The following is a 17,226-nucleotide window of genomic DNA, read 5'->3' as shown; positions in this document are numbered from 1 at the left end:
CTGTTACATAATTTTCTGAACACAAAAGTACAAAGCAAACACAACACGCAGATAACTGTAACTGATCATGTGAGGCTGAGTCAGGCTACTGGTGAGCTCTTTCTTCAACGACAGTCAAAGCCAAACACTATAAAGATCACAGTAAATGATCGTTCGAGGCCCTTTCCCAGAGGTTTGTTGCAGTGTCCGCTGAGAGCCCAGTGCTGCATCCTCACCAACTTTATAAACTGCTGAACTCCTTCAGTAATTCTTGTTTGGACTACAATTTGTCTCATCATTGAAGATACACTTCTCAACCAAACTTGGAGAACCGAGAAGGGCTTTGTTCGGTGTAAAACCCTAATAAACTGGTTTCATGACCCGTGACTCCAGAGAGGTGACGTTCTCCATGGGAACCAGGCGGTATCTGACTACACATACAAAGGTAAGCAGAAACTTTTTCTAAAATTCTGCCAGATAGCCTGCCAGGTTTATCATGCGAGTCTTTGCAAACGTTGTTACTTATAGGCCCCAGTTCAACAAATAAGCCCCAGTTCAACTGGCTCTAAAAGGTTGAAAATCCCACGACCGCTCAGCGTTGTAGGCACAAAAAGATCTGGAAGGATCTTATTCCTGAAGGATCAGGGGGGACTATAAACAGAGAAGTGAGAAAGTGAAATAAGAGTGTAAAAGAGAAATAGTGTGACCACAACGTCAGGTCAAAAGCAGCATTTTGGGTTCAAAATCATGTATGTGACACAATATAGATCTGTCTACAGCATATATTTCAAAAATTGGGATTTACGATCTCGCTGTGACAAAGTTTCAGCCTCTCGCGTAGTAAATTCAATCAACCAGAGAACAATTCAAAGTCTAAAAAGGCGATAAAGACTTAGATGCCCCAAGGCTTAAGTGCTGTTTCATTCCACTGAAACAGCACTTACCAAAGTTGTGAATGATCTCCTATTAAATCTGGACTCTGATACCACTTCTGTTCTCCTTCTTTTGGATCTTAGTGCAGCATTTGATACTATAGATCACTGTATACTCCTTGACCGACTGGAGAGACAGTTTGGTGTCTGTGAGTTGGCTCTTGCTTGGTTAAAATCTTATCTATCTGATAGGACACAATGTGTCTCCTACAATAATAAAACTTCTGCCTTCTCCGACGTCAAATATGGCGTACCTCAGGGGTCTGTCCTTGGTCCTCTATTATTCTCCCTGTATGTTGCACCTCTTGGTCAAATTATACGCAGCTTTGGAATAGGTTTCCACTGTTATGCGGATGACACACAACTTTATATGCCTATAAAAGCAGATGATCGATCTGAATTGAGTAAACTAGAGGCCTGTCTTTCTGCTGTGAATAGTTGGATGTCCAGTAATTTCCTGCTCCTAAACCCAGACAAAACGGAAATGTTAATCATTGGCCCTGCACGACATAGAAACCAATTTCAAAACCTAACAATATCTGTAGATAACTGTCTTATAACCCATAGTTCAACAGTCAAGAACCTAGGAGTAACGTTAGATTCGACTCTTGCCTTTGACAAGCATATTAAAGAGGTGACAAAGATCGCCTTCTTTCATCTACGTAATATTTCCAAAATTAGGTCCTCTTTAGCCATGGCTGATGCAGAAATTTTGATTCATGCCTTTGTGTCCTCTAGACTTGACTATTGTAATGTTCTGTTATCAGGGTTGCCTCGGTCTAGAACTAGGGGCCTTCAGATGATTCAGAACACAGCAGCAAGAATATTAACTAAAACTAGGAAATTTGACCAAATCACCCCAGTTTTGGCTGCATTACACTGGCTCCCGATTCATGTTAGATCCGATTTTAAGGTACTCTTACTAACATACAAAAGCCTTAATGGGCTTGCACCAACCTATCTGTCTGATCTTGTTAAACCTTATACGCCGACTAGGGCTCTCCGCTCTCAGAATACTGGTCTCTTGTGTGTTCCTAGATTTAAAAAGAAGTCAGCTGGCCAGAGGGCCTTCTCCTATCGTGCCCCTTTCTTGTGGAATAACCTCCCTATAAATATTAGACAGTCTGAATCTGTAAATGTCTTTAAATCTAGACTCAAAACGTATCTGTTCGACCTAACATATAAGTAATATCGGGGATGGCGGTCTCAATGTTTAGGTTTAGCCTAGTCCTGCCGACGAGTCATAGGATTTCTTAGTTAGGCCCCTGCCTACCATTAATCCTCTGCTATTCTGGTCCCTCTAGCACCACTCTCGCCCCTGCTATCTCTGCTATCTCTGTCTCTCTTCCTTCTTCTGCTGTTCTCTCTCACAGGCCTTTGTGTGGTGGATCATCGGCAATCGGCTACCTCTGTCTGCTTCCATGGCTGGCGATAGCACAAGCTGTACAGTGGTCCTGTTTCACCATCCACTAGGGGAGTGCTGGTTCTGCCTCATTTGGTTCTGCTGTGGTTTTGGGGTTTTGCCAGAGTAACCTTGACTTTAACTTTTTTGAGCTGAATGACTTAGGCACTGTCTGGTCTGTCCTCAGAGTGGTGGATCCTCGGCAATCGGTGACCTCTGTGTGCTTCATCGGCTGGTGGTGACTCGCTCTACTGGATGGATCGGCATGCCTTTGTTATACATTTATTGTTACTGTTATTGTTACTGTTATTATGATTGTGTTGTTAATCTGTACATGCGGTATCTATTGCTTCGTCTGTCCACTCCTGGAAGAGGGGTCCCTCCTCTGCAGTCTTCCTGAGGTTTCTCCCATCCATTTTTTCCCCTGTTAAAAGGGTTTTTGGGGGGAGTTGTTCCTTATCCGATGCGAGGGTCGCACTGCTTGCAGTGCACAAAGGTCAGAGGGATATCGTCCATGTGCAGATTGTAAAGCCCTTTGAGACATTGTTTGTGAATCTGGGCTATATAAAAATAAATAAACTTGAAACTTGAAACTTGAAGGCTCCAAGACAATAAAATTAGGCCACGTCACTTAAAAGGTGTTTCAAGCTTTGGCTTTGGAGGCTCAATATGCACACTGGGATACTGCATCGGTATTTGGAGACGATGGTAATCATAAATAAACCTGATATTTTGAACAGCACTGTTCTGGTGGGGTAATAGGGTCCAAAGACTTCTTCAAGGTATGACCAGACATGAATGTGGTTTATGATGTAAGGTTCGACTGGGATAAGGAATTTCAGTATATATTAAGATCTTATAGTGAGTCAGAACAGGGATCTGAAAAAGGGGGAAAATATGATCTCTTATCAGCTAAACTGACCAAAGTCTGCTGGAACAACTACAGAGTTCAGGATTTATTGTGAGACCCTGAAAATAAGGAACAATGATCGACGGTAGAACAAATGCATGGGCCTGTTTTGCAACTGTTGACACAGAGTGAGACTGATTTCTGTATTGTTAAGTAGGTGAAAAAGGTCGTCCTTGAATCTAATCTAAGACCATTTAATGGAGAAAATGTCAGAGTGAGAAAAGTCAGTGTGAACAGAAAGTCAAAGACTTAAGTGTTGAAATACTGATGGTTTCTGTCTTTATTTCAGATAAACACATTTTATTAACAAACCATGTCCAATCAAGTCATCAGCAGTAACGGTGATAATATACTTTTTATTTTTAATGGACTTGTGCCGTTGCAAACAAAGATAAAATACAATAGCATTTTATGTTAACTACCACGCACAAAGAAATTGTACTTGTGAATAAAGCAATGAATTAAATAAAATAAAAATATATATTCAAATTGATCACATCATCAAAATACATGAAAATGTCGTGTGAAGGTTATTAAGGTCTGCGGAAACACATGACAGATGACACTTTACACTTAACCCTCTTGAAAGGGAATGTTCAGCGGATGCTTTTTGTCGAGCTGTAGTTACACAACAAGTTCTTCTTCAGGTACTTCCTGAAGGTCTCATCTCGTATACCATATACCATTGGACTAATGCATCGTGGCAGGATGTGCACGATAACATAGAAAGCAAACAGTATCTCGACATAATTAAGCAGGAACCATCGCCGGAGAGTATCTACTAACTGTGGCCTTACATATTTGGCCATACACAACAAGACCTGGAAACCATGGAGGATGATGGTGTTTCTGGCCTTCTTACTGTCTTTGCTAGCGGCTCTTGCAGTGAACAGAATTCTGAAGTACGTGTAGAAGATAGTGAACCAAATAATGACTAGAAACATAGAGTGAATGATGTCCCTCTTTTTGGTGAGGACAAGGTTTGGGAAGACAGTTTGTCTGTTGCAAGCAAACCGAGAATGGAAGAAGTCCAGAGGCTGCGTTGCCAAGGTAACAAACAGATCAGGAAGAACCACAGACATGCTCGTCACCCATATCAGACCAATCAATATCAATGTTTTCTTGATGGTGCAGATCTTGCTGTGGCGTAGAGGTAAGCAGACGGCGATGTAGCACTCTATCGCCATGCACGCCACATTCAGAGGAGTGTTCTCTGTGGCAAAGAGAGTGATCAGGATGATGATACAGCAGATGGAGAAACTGATTTTGTAGAGGGTGTAGCTGATGATGAAGAGGATGACACTCAGCATTACTTGGATCATGTCGTTAAGAACCAGGTGGATGAAGAGTATATATCGTGGATTCAGGTAGAAGATCTGTTGATCCAAAAAACAGAAAAGAGTTTACATGCAGTTTATGAGATTTATTCTTTTCATGCTAACAATGTCAACTTCCTAACTTGCCACCCACGACTATCATGTGGGGCTAAATCACAAAGACTGGCCATGTGGAGCTAAAGGTAACTCATGATTGAAAAATTTGGACTTATGGATCTAACATTAACTGATTTCAGCTAATAACAGGTTGAAATAGCATTAATTGTCGTAAGGTACTTTCAGGTGTCTATCTCTAAGATAGCTATGTTGTTTCAACATTCTGACCTACAGTTAGCTCATGTCAGCTAGCAACATGTTGTCTCAACATTCCGAGCTGATGTTAGCTCATCATCCAGATGTTCATTATTTGTAGCAACACAACAACAAAGAAGAATCAGACCTGGTGTTTGCTGAAGACATGAATGAAGCTAGCATTGATGCAGGTGATTGAGACTCCAAGAAGAAAAACCAGAAGATTCTTGGGCAAAGCTTTGGAAAAAGGTTCTGGAGACTGACCAGGAAAGTTGGGAATGTCAGTTGAGTTCATGTCTGCAGTTTAAAGCACAAGAAAATACAGACATTGGTAACCACCAGTGATGTGCGTTGAGGTTCATAGCGGTGAGGCCAGACAGAGTGACGTATTGGCCATGAAATTTGCAGCCTGACATTAAAAACTAGAGGATATTAAGCTCCGACGTTCTTCTTTTCCTTTCAGCTTTTCCCTTCAGGGGTCACCACAGCCAATCAGTGTCCTCCATCTACTCCTGTCTTCTGCATCCTCTTCTCTCACACCAACTACCTTCATGTCCTCTTTCACTACATCCATAAACCTCTTTGGTCTTCCTCTAGGCCTCCTGCCTGGCAGTTCAGAACTCAGCATCCTTCTACCAATATATTCACTATCTCTCCTCTGGACATGTCCAAACCATCTCAGTCTGGCCTCTCTGACTTTATCTCCAGAACCTCTAACATGTGCTGTCCCTCTGATGTACTCATTCCTGATCCTATCCTTCCTGGTCACTCCCAGAGAGAACCTCAGCATCTTCATCTCTGCTACCTCCAGCTCTGTCTCCTGTCTTTTCCTCAGGGACACTGTCTCTAGACCAAACAACATCGCTGGTCTCACCACAGTTTTGTACACCTTTCCTTTCATTTTAGCTGAAACTCTTCTATCACACATCACACCTGACACTTTCCTCCACCCGTTCCATCCTGCCTGGACACGCTTCTTCACCTCTTTTCCACACTCTCCATTGCTCTGGACTGTTGAGCCTAAGTACTTCAAATCCTCCACCTTCTTGATCTCTTCTCCCTCTAACCTCACTCTTCCACTTGGGTCCCTCTCAGTCACACACATGTACTCTGTCTTACTGCGGCTAACCTTCATTCCTCTCCTTTCCAGGACAAACCTCCACCTCCCTAGCTTCTCCTCCACCTGTTCCCTGCTCTCACTGCAGATCACAATGTCATCTGCAAACATCATAGTCCATGGAGATTCCTGTCTAACCTCATCTGTCAGCCTGTCCATCACCATAGTGAACAAGAAGGGGCTCAGAGCTGATCCCTGATGCAGTCCCACCTCCACCTTGAACTCCTCTGTCACACCTACAGCACACCTCACCACTGTCTTACAGTCCTCATACATGTCCTGCACTGCTCTAACATACTTCTCTGCCACTCCAGACTTCCTCATACAATACCACAGTTCCTCTCTGGACACACCTATCAGAGAGGAAGTTCCGACGTTGGTCTTGTTTTATTAATTCAATCTTGTTTTGATTGATTGGTTGTCCAATCTGAGGTAGGGCTCAAATATTGGTGCTTCACCGTGTGTCCTAAATTATCTTTAACTAGTCAGTCAGGCTGCTAATATACTGCCAAATACGACACCCTGTTTGATTCGTAGAACTCACTTTAATGTCGGTGCCTCACCGCCGTGAACCTCACTGTACGTCACTGGTGATAACAGATTGGAATATCACTCTGAACACAAAAGAAAACTGTATATTAAAGTCATTTAAAAAACAACAGTAGTGAGATATAATTAAATTAACAATGACTGAAAGCATAGAGCTATGTACATACATATATATCTGTTCAATTGCATGTATGTAATGACAAAACATTTAGCAGGTACAACAGTAGATATCAATCAGCTTTACAGATATAGATCAGCCAAGGACATTTTCAATCTCTTTATTGCCTTGTGACACTGGATTAGGTTAATTATCTTTAATTTAATTTGAGCTCCATTTTTAAAGGACTGTAGGAGATTAAAAAAGATACCCAGGATAAGAACTCCCTCATATCTAGAGACAATAAAAGACAGGTGATCAGAAAACCCTTGAAGAAAACCAGTTAGTTAGGTAGCCTAAATATTAAAATACTCAGAAGATGACTTTGTCTGTTTAACAGAAAACCTTCTAAGGAAGAAAAACCCTTTAAAATTATGGCCACCTCACCTCAGAATCCAACAGCTGATTAAACTAGGAAAAAGTTTCAGTCAGAAGAACCCAGTGATGATTAAAGCAGATAAACACAGCAGTGGGACAGTAGGGGGGAAGCAATGAGTTCATGTTTCATCATGAAATGTCACAAACACATAAACAGCACTAAAGACATAAATATGTAAGTGTATATGCATTAATGACATTTTATTAATGCTAAATAAGCAATGATTATTTTAAATAAAGCATAAAAATAATGCTCATCAAAATAAAGACAACTTTGTCTCACAGGTAGAGAAGAACTCACCTCAGACGGACGATCAGAGCACAGGTCTGAAAGGTAAAGGACACATTTCATTGGTGAACAGACACATGAAACTGAACAGGAGATTAATGTGAATTAAGACACTAATCCACCTTTAGATTGAAGTAGTTTGAACTCCAACAATGTAGAGACAGAGAACTGCATTTCTACATTTCAACAAAGGAACAGAAAACATTCTCCAGCTTAGAGACGTCCAGCCATCGTTGGGACACAGGTGAGGTACACGTATGACAAACAGAAGCTCGTGTAGCGTGAAGTCTGTGCAGGTATGACAGGAGGCGGTACTCACCTGACTAGAGTGTTCCACATCAGGGTAGGGGACGTCTCTTTATACCCCTGTGCTGAGCACATCACCAATCAGATGACAGTCTGTGTCCCCAGGAGTTCATCATCAGTCATTCAGTGACATCACTCCATGTGATGTCATCGAGATGAGGCAGCTGATAGCGGGACCCGGATCTGTCAGTACCAACACTCTGTGGGTCACATTTTATTAAGATTTTTATATTCAGTAAGAAAACAGTATCAATTTCTGACCTGGTTTTACATTTACAACATCAGCACCCCCTAGTGGTGGTTTCTGCCACGACCAGTTGTTTTCAACTATCTGTATAATTCATTCTCTTTTTAATACAACTCAAAACTTCTTTGAGGTTTTTTTAATTTATTATTCCATTGGCTTCAGAGGCTCAATATGTACACTGGGATACTGCGTTCAGCATTTGGAGGTAGTAGGAATCACAAATAAACCTGACATATGAAACAGCAGTGTTCTGGTGGGGTTATAAGGTAATATTAGTTCTTCAAGGTATGACCAGACATGATCTCGAAGTACGACGTAAGGTTCAGTAAGGAAAAGGAGTTTCACTACATGTTAGGATCTCATAAGGAATCAGTACAGGGATGTGAAAATGGAAAAAAATATGATCTTATATTAGTTTAAATTACGGCAGTCTTCTGGCCGGCCTTCTGTTTCCTGTTGTCGCTCTCTCTCTAACTCAAACTCTCACTGACTCTCCAATATTAAAATGACGAGAGGAAAAGAAAAAACGGAGGAGTATGAAAGCAAAAATGTGAAAGATAATCTAGACCTGATCTTCTCTTCTATGGAAAAGTTGAGGAGTGACCTCAAAGAAGCCTTTCAGAAAAGTATGACGAAAAGTTAAAACTAGTGCTAGACGCCATGGAAGAAATGAATTGTGAATGATGTGATAATCAGAATCTCAATAAAAGGAAGGATGATATTGCTAAAAAAGCTCGACAACTGAAGAAGAATGGGCTGATTGACAACCCCTGGACCAAACAACTGCAGGATCTTCATCAGAACAAAGGGGGTTTCTCCAGAGCAGATGAAAATAACGATGATCAGGAGTGAAGAACAGTTGGTGAAATAAGATGGACAACAGTTGTTATTCCTCCAAAGACCAGTACAACAGAATCACTTCAATAGTGGGAGGTCTACACCAGTTTTGGGACACGTCAAGGATCCGTAGAACAGCTGAAAAACCATTCAACATAATCAGTGTCAGAAAAATGGATTAATGTTATTATGTCTGAAAAAAAGAAACTAAATAAATTCAGGATTTATGGTGAGACCCTGATAGTAATAACAATAATCAACTCTACAGTAAATGGATTTTTTGCAATTGTTGACACCAAATGAGACTGATTTTTGCAATATTGAGTAGGTGAAAAAAGTTGTCCTTGAATCTGATCTAAGACCATTTAATGGAAAATAAGATTAAACCGGATCAAACAGGTTTTATTTTAGGCTGCCATGGGATAAATAGTGTTAGGGATGCTTTAAAATTGCATTCCACAGCAACAAAAGATAAACAGCCCTCAATGCTTCTCAGCTTGGATGCTAAAAAGGCCTTTGATAAAGGCAACAAACAATGTTGGAAATGGGTTTTGGAGAAAAAATTTACCAATTGGTAATCACTGTTGTGATTGTTTTGAGGTAGACAGGCGTGAGACACGGAGATTCATTATCTCCCATCCTGTTTGCTCTCAGTATAGAGCCCTTAGCAGAGGCCATAGGGCAAAAAGCAGAAGTACAAGGCCTAACAGATGACAGTATATATATATATATATATATATATATATATATATATATATATATATCTATCTGAGCTGACAATGGCTCCATATTTCCAAGTTGTTAACATGAAACAGCCTTCAGTTGTCTTCTGAAAAGAAAGACTCTTCTCGGTTCTTTGTATCCACAGATCTTCTACTTGAATCCACGATATATACTCTTCATCCACCTCGTTGTTAACGACATGATCCAAGTGATGCTGAGCCTTATCCTCTTCGTGATGAGCGCCAACCTCCACAAAATCAGTTTCTCCATCTGCTGCATCATCATCTTGATCACTCTCTTTGCCACGGAGAACACTCCTCTAAATGTGGCGTGCATGGCGATAGAGTGCTACATCGCCGTATGCTTACCTCTACGCCACAGCAGGATCTGCACCATCATGAAAACCTTGATGCTGATTGGTCTGATATGGGTGACGAGCATGACTGTGGTTCTTCCTGATCTGTTTGTCACCTTGGTAACGGAGCCTCTGGACTTCTTCCATTCACAGTTTGTTTGTAACAGAGTAAATGCCTTCCCAAACACCATCCTTGACCAAAAGAGGTACATCATTCACTCTGTGTTTCTAGTTATTATTTGGTTCCCTATCTTTTACACGTACTTCAGAATTCTGTTCACTGCAAGAGCCGCTAGCAAAGACAGTAAGAAGGCCAGAAACACCATCATCCTCCATGGTTTCCAGGTGTTGTTGTGTATGACCACATATGTTGGGCCACAGTTACTGGTTGTTGTCCAGCGATGGTTCCTGCTCAATTACTTTGACTCAATGTTTGCTTACTATATTATTGTGCACGTCCTGCCTCGATCCATCACTCCAATCATCTACGGCGTACGAGATGAGACCTTCAGGAAGTACCTGAGGAGGAACATAATGTGTGAATGTAGCTTTACGAAAATTACCCGCTAAATATTTCCCACACAAGAAAGTTAAACTTTAATTTGTTACGTGTTTTGTCAGACCTGAATACCCTCCGCAAAACAATTTCGGTCCTTGTAATGATGTGATCAAGTTTAATCAACCTGTTTTCTATTTAATTCTTTGTTTCATACAGTAATACATTTTCGCTGTCTACTTTTGTTTCCTCAAAATGTTGTATTGTTTTGTGCTTGTCATAAAGGGTCAAATAAAAATAATCATTTTTATCGATTAATGATCATGAACCTGCCTGGACATTATTTAAAAAATTGTGTTTCATAAAAACAGAAGCCATCAGTATTTTAACACTAACATGTTTGACTTTTTGTTCAAGTGGAATTTTCTCCATGAAACATCTTATATTGAATTCAAGGTCACTTTCGGTTTGAAACAGATATATATATAAAAAAGAGTCCATGTATATGTTCTATGGCAATAGTAGACAACCTTTATCACAGAAAAAAACATTTGAACTCAGTTTCCACGGAAAAGAAAACACTGGGAGATGTCATTTTTGAATTATCCACGTAGCAAACAAAAGCAAAAAAATGCCATCATTACAATCTTACCAGATGATTTTTGGGCAGAATAAAAGTCATTAGCTTCTGGTTGCATCATGACATCAAGGATCTAGGATGAATGTTTTTCACCCAGCACAACTTTTAGTTCTTGTCTGTTACATAATTTTCTGAACACAAAAGTACAAAGCAAACACAACACGCAGATAACTGTAACTGATCATGTAAGTCTGAGTCAGGCTACTGGTGAGCTCTTTCTTCAACGACAGTCAAACCCAAACACTATAAAGATCACGGTAAATGATCGTTCGAGGCCCTTTCCCAGAGGTTTGTTGCAGTGTCCGCTGAGAGCCCAGTGCTGCATCCTCACCAACTTTATAAACTGCTGAACTCCTTCAGTAATTCTTGTTTGGACTACAATTTGTCTCATCATTGAAGATACACTTCTCAACCAAACTTGGAGAACCGAGAAGGGCTTTGTTCGGTGTAAAACCCTAATAAACTGGTTTCGTGACCCGTGACTCCAGAGAGGTGACGTTCTCCATGGGAACCAGGCGGTATCTGACTACACATACAAAAGTAAGCAGAAACTTTTTCTAAAATTCTGCCAGATAGCCTGCCAGGTTTATCATGCGAGTCTTTGCAAATGTTGTTACATATAGGCCCCAGTTCAACAAATAAGCCCCAGTTCAACTGGCTCTAAAAGGTTGAACATCCCAAGACCGCTCAGCGTCGTAGGCACAAAAAGATCTGGAAGGATCTTATTCCTGAAGGATCAGGGGGGACTATAAACAGAGAAGTGAGAAAGTGAAATAAGAGTGTAAAAGAGAAATAGTGTGACCACAACGTCAGGTCAAAAGCAGCATTTTGGGTTCAAAATCCTGTATGTGACACAATATAGATCTGTCTACAGCAAATATTTCAAAAATTGGGATTTGCGATCTCGCTGTGACAAAGTTTCAGCCTCTCGCGTAGTAAATTCAATCAACCAGAGAACAATTCAAAGTCTAAAAAGGCGATAAAGACTTAGATGCCCCAAGGCTCCAAGACAATAAAATTAGGCCACGTCACTTAAAAGGTGTTTCAAGCTTTGGCTTTGGAGGCTCAATATGCACACTGGGATACTGCATCGGTATTTGGAGACGATGGTAATCATAAATAAACCTGATATTTTGAACAGCACTGTTCTGGTGGGGTAATAGGGTCCAAAGACTTCTTCAAGGTATGACCAGACATGAATGTGGTTTATGATGTAAGGTTCAACTGGGATAAGGAATTTCAGTATATATTAAGATCTTATAGTGAGTCAGAACAGGGATCTGAAAAAGGGGGAAAATATGATCTCTTATCAGCTAAACTGACCAAAGTCTGCTGGAATAACTACAGAGTTCAGGATTTATTGTGAGACCCTGAAAATAAGGAACAATGATCGACGGTAGAACAAATGCATGGGCCTGTTTTGCAACTGTTGACACAGAGTGAGACTGATTTCTGTATTGTTAAGTAGGTGAAAAAGGTCGTCCTTGAATCTAATCTAAGACCATTTAATGGAGAAAATGTCAGAGCGAGAAAAGTCAGTGTGAACAGAAAGTCAAAGACTTAAGTGTTGAAATACTGATGGTTTCTGTCTTTATTTCAGATAAACACATTTTATTAACAAACCATGTCCAATCAAGTCATCAGCAGTAACGGTGGTAATATACTTTTTATTTTTAATGGACTTGTGCCGTTGCAAACAAAGATAAAATACAATAGCATTTTATGTTAACTACCACGCACAAAGAAAATGTACTTGTGAATAAAGCAATGAATTAAATAAAATAAAAATATATATTCAAATTGATCACATCATCAAAATACATGAAAATGTCGTGTGAAGGTTATTAAGGTCTGTGGAAACACATGACAGATGACACTTTACACTTAACCCTCTTGAAATGGAATGTTCAGCGGATGCTTTTTGTCGAGCTGTAGTTACACCACAAGTTCTTCTTCAGGTACTTCCTGAAGGTCTCATCTCGTATACCATATACCATTGGACTAATGCATCGTGGCAGGATGTGCACGATAACATAGAAAGCAAACAGTATCTCGCCAGAATTAAGCAGGAACCATCGCCGGAGAGTATCTACTAACTGTGGCCTTACATATGTGGCCATACACAACAAGACCTGGAAACCATGGAGGATGATGGTGTTTCTGGCCTTCTTACTGTCTTTGCTAGCGGCTCTTGCAGTGAACAGAATTCTGAAGTATGTGTAGAAGATAGTGAACCAAATAATGACTAGAAACATAGAGTGAATGATGTCCCTCTTTTTGGTGAGGACAAGGTTTGGGAAGACAGTTTGTCTGTTGCAAGCAAACCGAGAATGGAAGAAGTCCAGAGGCTGCGTTGCCAAGGTGACAAAGAGATCAGGAAGAACCACAGTCATGCTCGTCACCCATATCAGACCAATCAGTATCAATGTTTTCTTGATGGTGCAGATCCTGCTGTGGCGTAGAGGTAAGCAGACGGCGACGTAGCACTCTATCGCCATGCACGCCACATTCAGAGGAGTGTTCTCTGTGGTAAAGAGAGTGATCAGGATGATGATACAGCAGATGGAGAAACTGATTTTGTAGAAGTTATAGCTGATGACAAAGAGGATGACGGTCAGCATCACATGGATCATGTCGTTAAGAACCAGGTGGATGAAGAGTATATATCGTGGATTCAGGTAGAAGATCTGTGGATCCAAAAAACAGAAAAGAGTTTACATGCAGTTTATGAGATTTATTCTTTTCATGCTAACAATGTCAACTTCCTAACTTGCCACCCACGACTATCATGTGGGGTTAAATCACAAAGACTGGCCATGTGGAGCTAAAGGTAACTCATGATTGAAAAATTTGGACTTATGGATCTAACATTAACTGATTTCAGCTAATAACAGGTTGAAATAGCATCAGTTGTCGTAAGGTACTTTCAGGTGTCTATCTCTAAGATAGCTATGTTGTTTCAACATTCTGACCTACAGTTAGCTCATGTCAGCTAGCAACATGTTGTCTCAACATTCCGAGCTGATGTTAGCTCATCATCCAGATGTTCATTATTTGTAGCAACACAACAACAAAGAAGAATCAGACCTGGTGTTTGCTGAAGACATGAATAAAGCTAGTATTAATGCAGGTGATTGAGACTCCAAGAAGAAAAACCAGCAGATTCTTGGCCAAAGCTTTGGAGAAAGGTTCTGGAGACCAACCAGGAAATTTGGGAATCTCAGTTGAGTTCATGTCTGCAGCTTAAAGCACAAGAAAATACAGACATTGGTAACCACCAGTGATGTGCGTTGAGGTTCATAGCGGTGAGGCCAGACAGAGTGACGTATTGGCCATTAAATTTGCAGCCTGACATTAAAAACTAGAGGATATTAAGCTCCGACGTTCTTCTTTTCCTTTCAGCTTTTCCCTTCAGGGGTCACCACAGCCAATCAGTGTCCTCCATCTAACCCTGTCTTCTGCATCCTCTTCTCTCACACCAACTACCTTCATGTCCTCTTTCACTACATCCATAAACCTCCTCTTTGGTCTTCCTCTAGGCCTCCTGCCTGGCAGTTCAGAACTCAGCATCCTTCTACCAATATATTCACTATCTCTCCTCTGGACATGTCCAAACCATCTCAGTCTGGCCTCTCTGACTTTATCTCCAGAACCTCTAACATGTGCTGTCCCTCTGATGTACTCATTCCTGATCCTATCCTTCCTGGTCACTCCCAGAGAGAACCTCAGCATCTTCATCTCTGCTACCTCCAGCTCTGTCTCCTGTCTTTTCCTCAGGGACACTGTCTCTAGACCAAACAGCATCCCTGGTCTCACCACAGTTTTGTACACCTTTCCTTTCATTTTAGCTGAAACTCTTCTATCACACATCACACCTGACACTTTTATCCACCCGTTCCATCCTGCCTGGACACGCTTCTTCACCTCTTTTTCACACTCTCCATTGCTCTGGACTGTTGACCCTAAGTACTTCAAATCCTCCACCTTCTTGATCTCTTCTCCCTGTAACCTCACTCTTCCACTTGGGTTCCTCTCATTCACACACATGTACTCTGTCTTACTGCGGCTAACCTTCATTCCTCTCCTTTCCAGGACAAACCTCCACCTCTCTAGCTTCTCCTCCACCTGTTCCCTGCTCTCACTGCAGATCACAATGTCATCTGCAAACATCATAGTCCATGGAGATTCCTGTCTAACCTCATCTGTCAGCCTGTCCATCACCATAGCAACAAGAAGGTGCTCAGAGCTGATCCCTGATGGAGTCCCACCTCCACCTTGAACTCCTCTGTCAGACCTACAGCACACCTCACCACTGTCTTACAGTCCTCATACATGTCCTGCACTGCTCTAACATACTTCTCTGCCACTCCAGACTTCCTCATACAATACCACAGTTCCTCTCTGGACACACCTATCAGATAGGAAGTTCCGACGTTGGTCTTGTTTTATTAATTCAATCTTATTTTGATTGATTGGTTGTCCAATCTGAGGTGGGGCTCAAATATTGGTGCTTCACCGTGTGTCCTAAATGATCTTTAACTAGTCAGTCAGGCTGCTAATATACTGCCAAATACGACACCCTGTTTGATTCGTAGAACTCACTTTAATGTCGGTGCCTCACCGCCGTGAACCTCACTGTACGTCACTGGTGATAACAGATTGGAATATCACTCTGAACACAAAAGAAAACTGTATATTAAAGTCATTTAAAAAACAACAGTAATGAGATATAATTAAATTAACAATGACTGAAAGCATAGAGCAATGTACATACATATATATCTGTTCAATTGCATGTATGTAATGACAAAACATTTAGCAGAAACAACAGTAGATATCAATCAGCTTTACAGATATAGATCAGCCAAGGACATTTTCAATCTCTTTATTGCCTTGTGACACTGGATTAGGTTAATTATCTTTCATTTAATTTGAGCTCCATTTTTAAAGGACTGTAGGAGATTAAAAAAGATACCCAGGATAAGAACTCCCTCATATCTACAGACAATAAAAGACAGGTGATCAGAAAACCCTTGAAGAAAACCAGTTAGTTAGGTAGCCTAAATATTAAAATACTCAGAAGATGACTTTGTCTGTTTAACAGAAAACCTTCTAAGGAAGAGAAACCCTTTAAAATTATGGCCACCACACCTCAGAATCCAACAGCTGATTAAACTAGGAAAAAGTTTCAGTCAGAAGAACCCAGTGATGATTAAAGCAGATAAACACAGCAGTGGGACAGTAGGGGGGAAGCAATGAGTTCATGTTTCATCATGAAATGTCACAAACACATAAACAGCACTAAAGACATAAATATGTAACTGTATATGCATTAATGACATTTTATTAATGCTAAATAAGCAATGATTATTTTAAATAAAGCATAAAAATAATGCTCATCAAAATAAAGACAACTTTTTCTCACAAGTAGAGAAGAACTCACCTCAGACGGACGATCAGAGCACAGGTCTGAAAGGTAAAGGACACATTTCATTGGTGAACAGACACATGAAACTGAACTGGAGATTAATGTGAATTAAGACGCTAATCCACCTTTAGATTGAAGTAGTTTGAACCCCAACAATGTAGAGACAGAGAACTGCATTCCTACATTTCAACAAAGGAACAGAAAACATTCTCCAGCTTAGAGACGTCCAGCCATCGTTGGGACACAGGTGAGGAACACGTATGACAAACAGAAGCTCGTGTAGCGTGAAGTCTGTGCAGGTATGACAGGAGGCGGTACTCACCTGACTAGAGTGTTCCACATCAGGGTAGGGGACGTCTCTTTATACCCCTGTGCTGAGCACATCACCAATCAGATGACAGTCTGTGTCCCCAGGAGTTCATCATCAGTCATTCAGTGACATCACCCCATGTGATGTCATCGAGATGAGGCAGCTGATAGCGGGACCCGGATCTGTCAGTACCAACACTCTGTGGGTCACATTTTATTAAGATTTTTATATTCAGTAAGAAAACAGTATCAATTTCTGACCTGGTTTTACATTTACAACATCAGCACCCCCTAGTGGTGGTTTCTGCCACGACCAGTTGTTTTCAACTATCTGTATAATTCATTCTCTTTTTAATACAACTCAAAACTTCTTTGAGGTTTTTTTAATTTATTATTCCATTGGCTTCAGAGGCTCAATATGTACACTGGGATACTGCGCTCAGCATTTGGAGGTAGTAGGAATCACAAATAAACCTGACATTTGAAACAGCAGTGGTCTGGTGGGGTTATAAGGTAATATTAGTTCTTCAAGGTATGACCAGAC

General features: G+C 40.8%; 3 protein-coding genes across 3 annotated transcripts; 1 reads left to right on the top strand and 2 right to left on the bottom strand.

The window, feature by feature from the left end:
* Nucleotides 1–3,819: 3,819 nt before the first annotated feature.
* Nucleotides 3,820–5,146, bottom strand: LOC137595633 (odorant receptor 131-2-like). The gene is made up of 2 exons (XM_068315847.1): nt 5,000–5,146; nt 3,820–4,599 (listed from the first exon to the last, which is right to left on the bottom strand). Exons 1-2 carry the CDS (start codon nt 5,144–5,146, stop codon nt 3,820–3,822), a joined length of 927 nt encoding a protein of 308 aa, XP_068171948.1.
* A 3,045-nt stretch (nt 5,147–8,191) lies between these two features.
* On the top strand, nt 8,192–10,379 carry LOC137595632 (odorant receptor 131-2-like). The gene is made up of 2 exons (XM_068315845.1): nt 8,192–8,209; nt 9,600–10,379. Exons 1-2 carry the CDS (start codon nt 8,192–8,194, stop codon nt 10,377–10,379), a joined length of 798 nt encoding a protein of 265 aa, XP_068171946.1.
* Nucleotides 10,380–12,852: 2,473 nt separating this feature from the next.
* On the bottom strand, nt 12,853–14,179 carry LOC137595631 (odorant receptor 131-2-like). Its single transcript, XM_068315844.1, has 2 exons — nt 14,033–14,179; nt 12,853–13,632 (listed from the first exon to the last, which is right to left on the bottom strand). Exons 1-2 carry the CDS (start codon nt 14,177–14,179, stop codon nt 12,853–12,855), a joined length of 927 nt encoding a protein of 308 aa, XP_068171945.1.
* Between the last annotated feature and the right edge of the window lie 3,047 nt (nt 14,180–17,226).

This window comes from Antennarius striatus, chromosome 5 (assembly GCF_040054535.1).
Source record: "Antennarius striatus isolate MH-2024 chromosome 5, ASM4005453v1, whole genome shotgun sequence".
In the NCBI taxonomy this organism is placed as follows: Eukaryota; Metazoa; Chordata; class Actinopteri; order Lophiiformes; family Antennariidae; genus Antennarius; species Antennarius striatus.
Note: the sequence above shows the minus strand (reverse complement) of the source record. Positions and strands in the feature narration are given on the sequence as shown.

What these genes read in the sequence shown, in the direction of transcription:
- LOC137595633 (XM_068315847.1), bottom strand. Translation starts at nt 5,146, where the DNA reads ATGAACTCAACTGACATTCCCAACTTTCCTGGTCAGTCTCCAGAACCT. An exon ending in ATGTCTTCAGCAAACACCAG is followed by an intron (nt 4,600 to 4,999) that starts GTCTGATTCTTC and finishes TTGGATCAACAG; the next exon opens with ATCTTCTACCTGAATCCACG.
- LOC137595631 (XM_068315844.1), bottom strand. Translation starts at nt 14,179, where the DNA reads ATGAACTCAACTGAGATTCCCAAATTTCCTGGTTGGTCTCCAGAACCT. An exon ending in ATGTCTTCAGCAAACACCAG is followed by an intron (nt 13,633 to 14,032) that starts GTCTGATTCTTC and finishes TTGGATCCACAG; the next exon opens with ATCTTCTACCTGAATCCACG.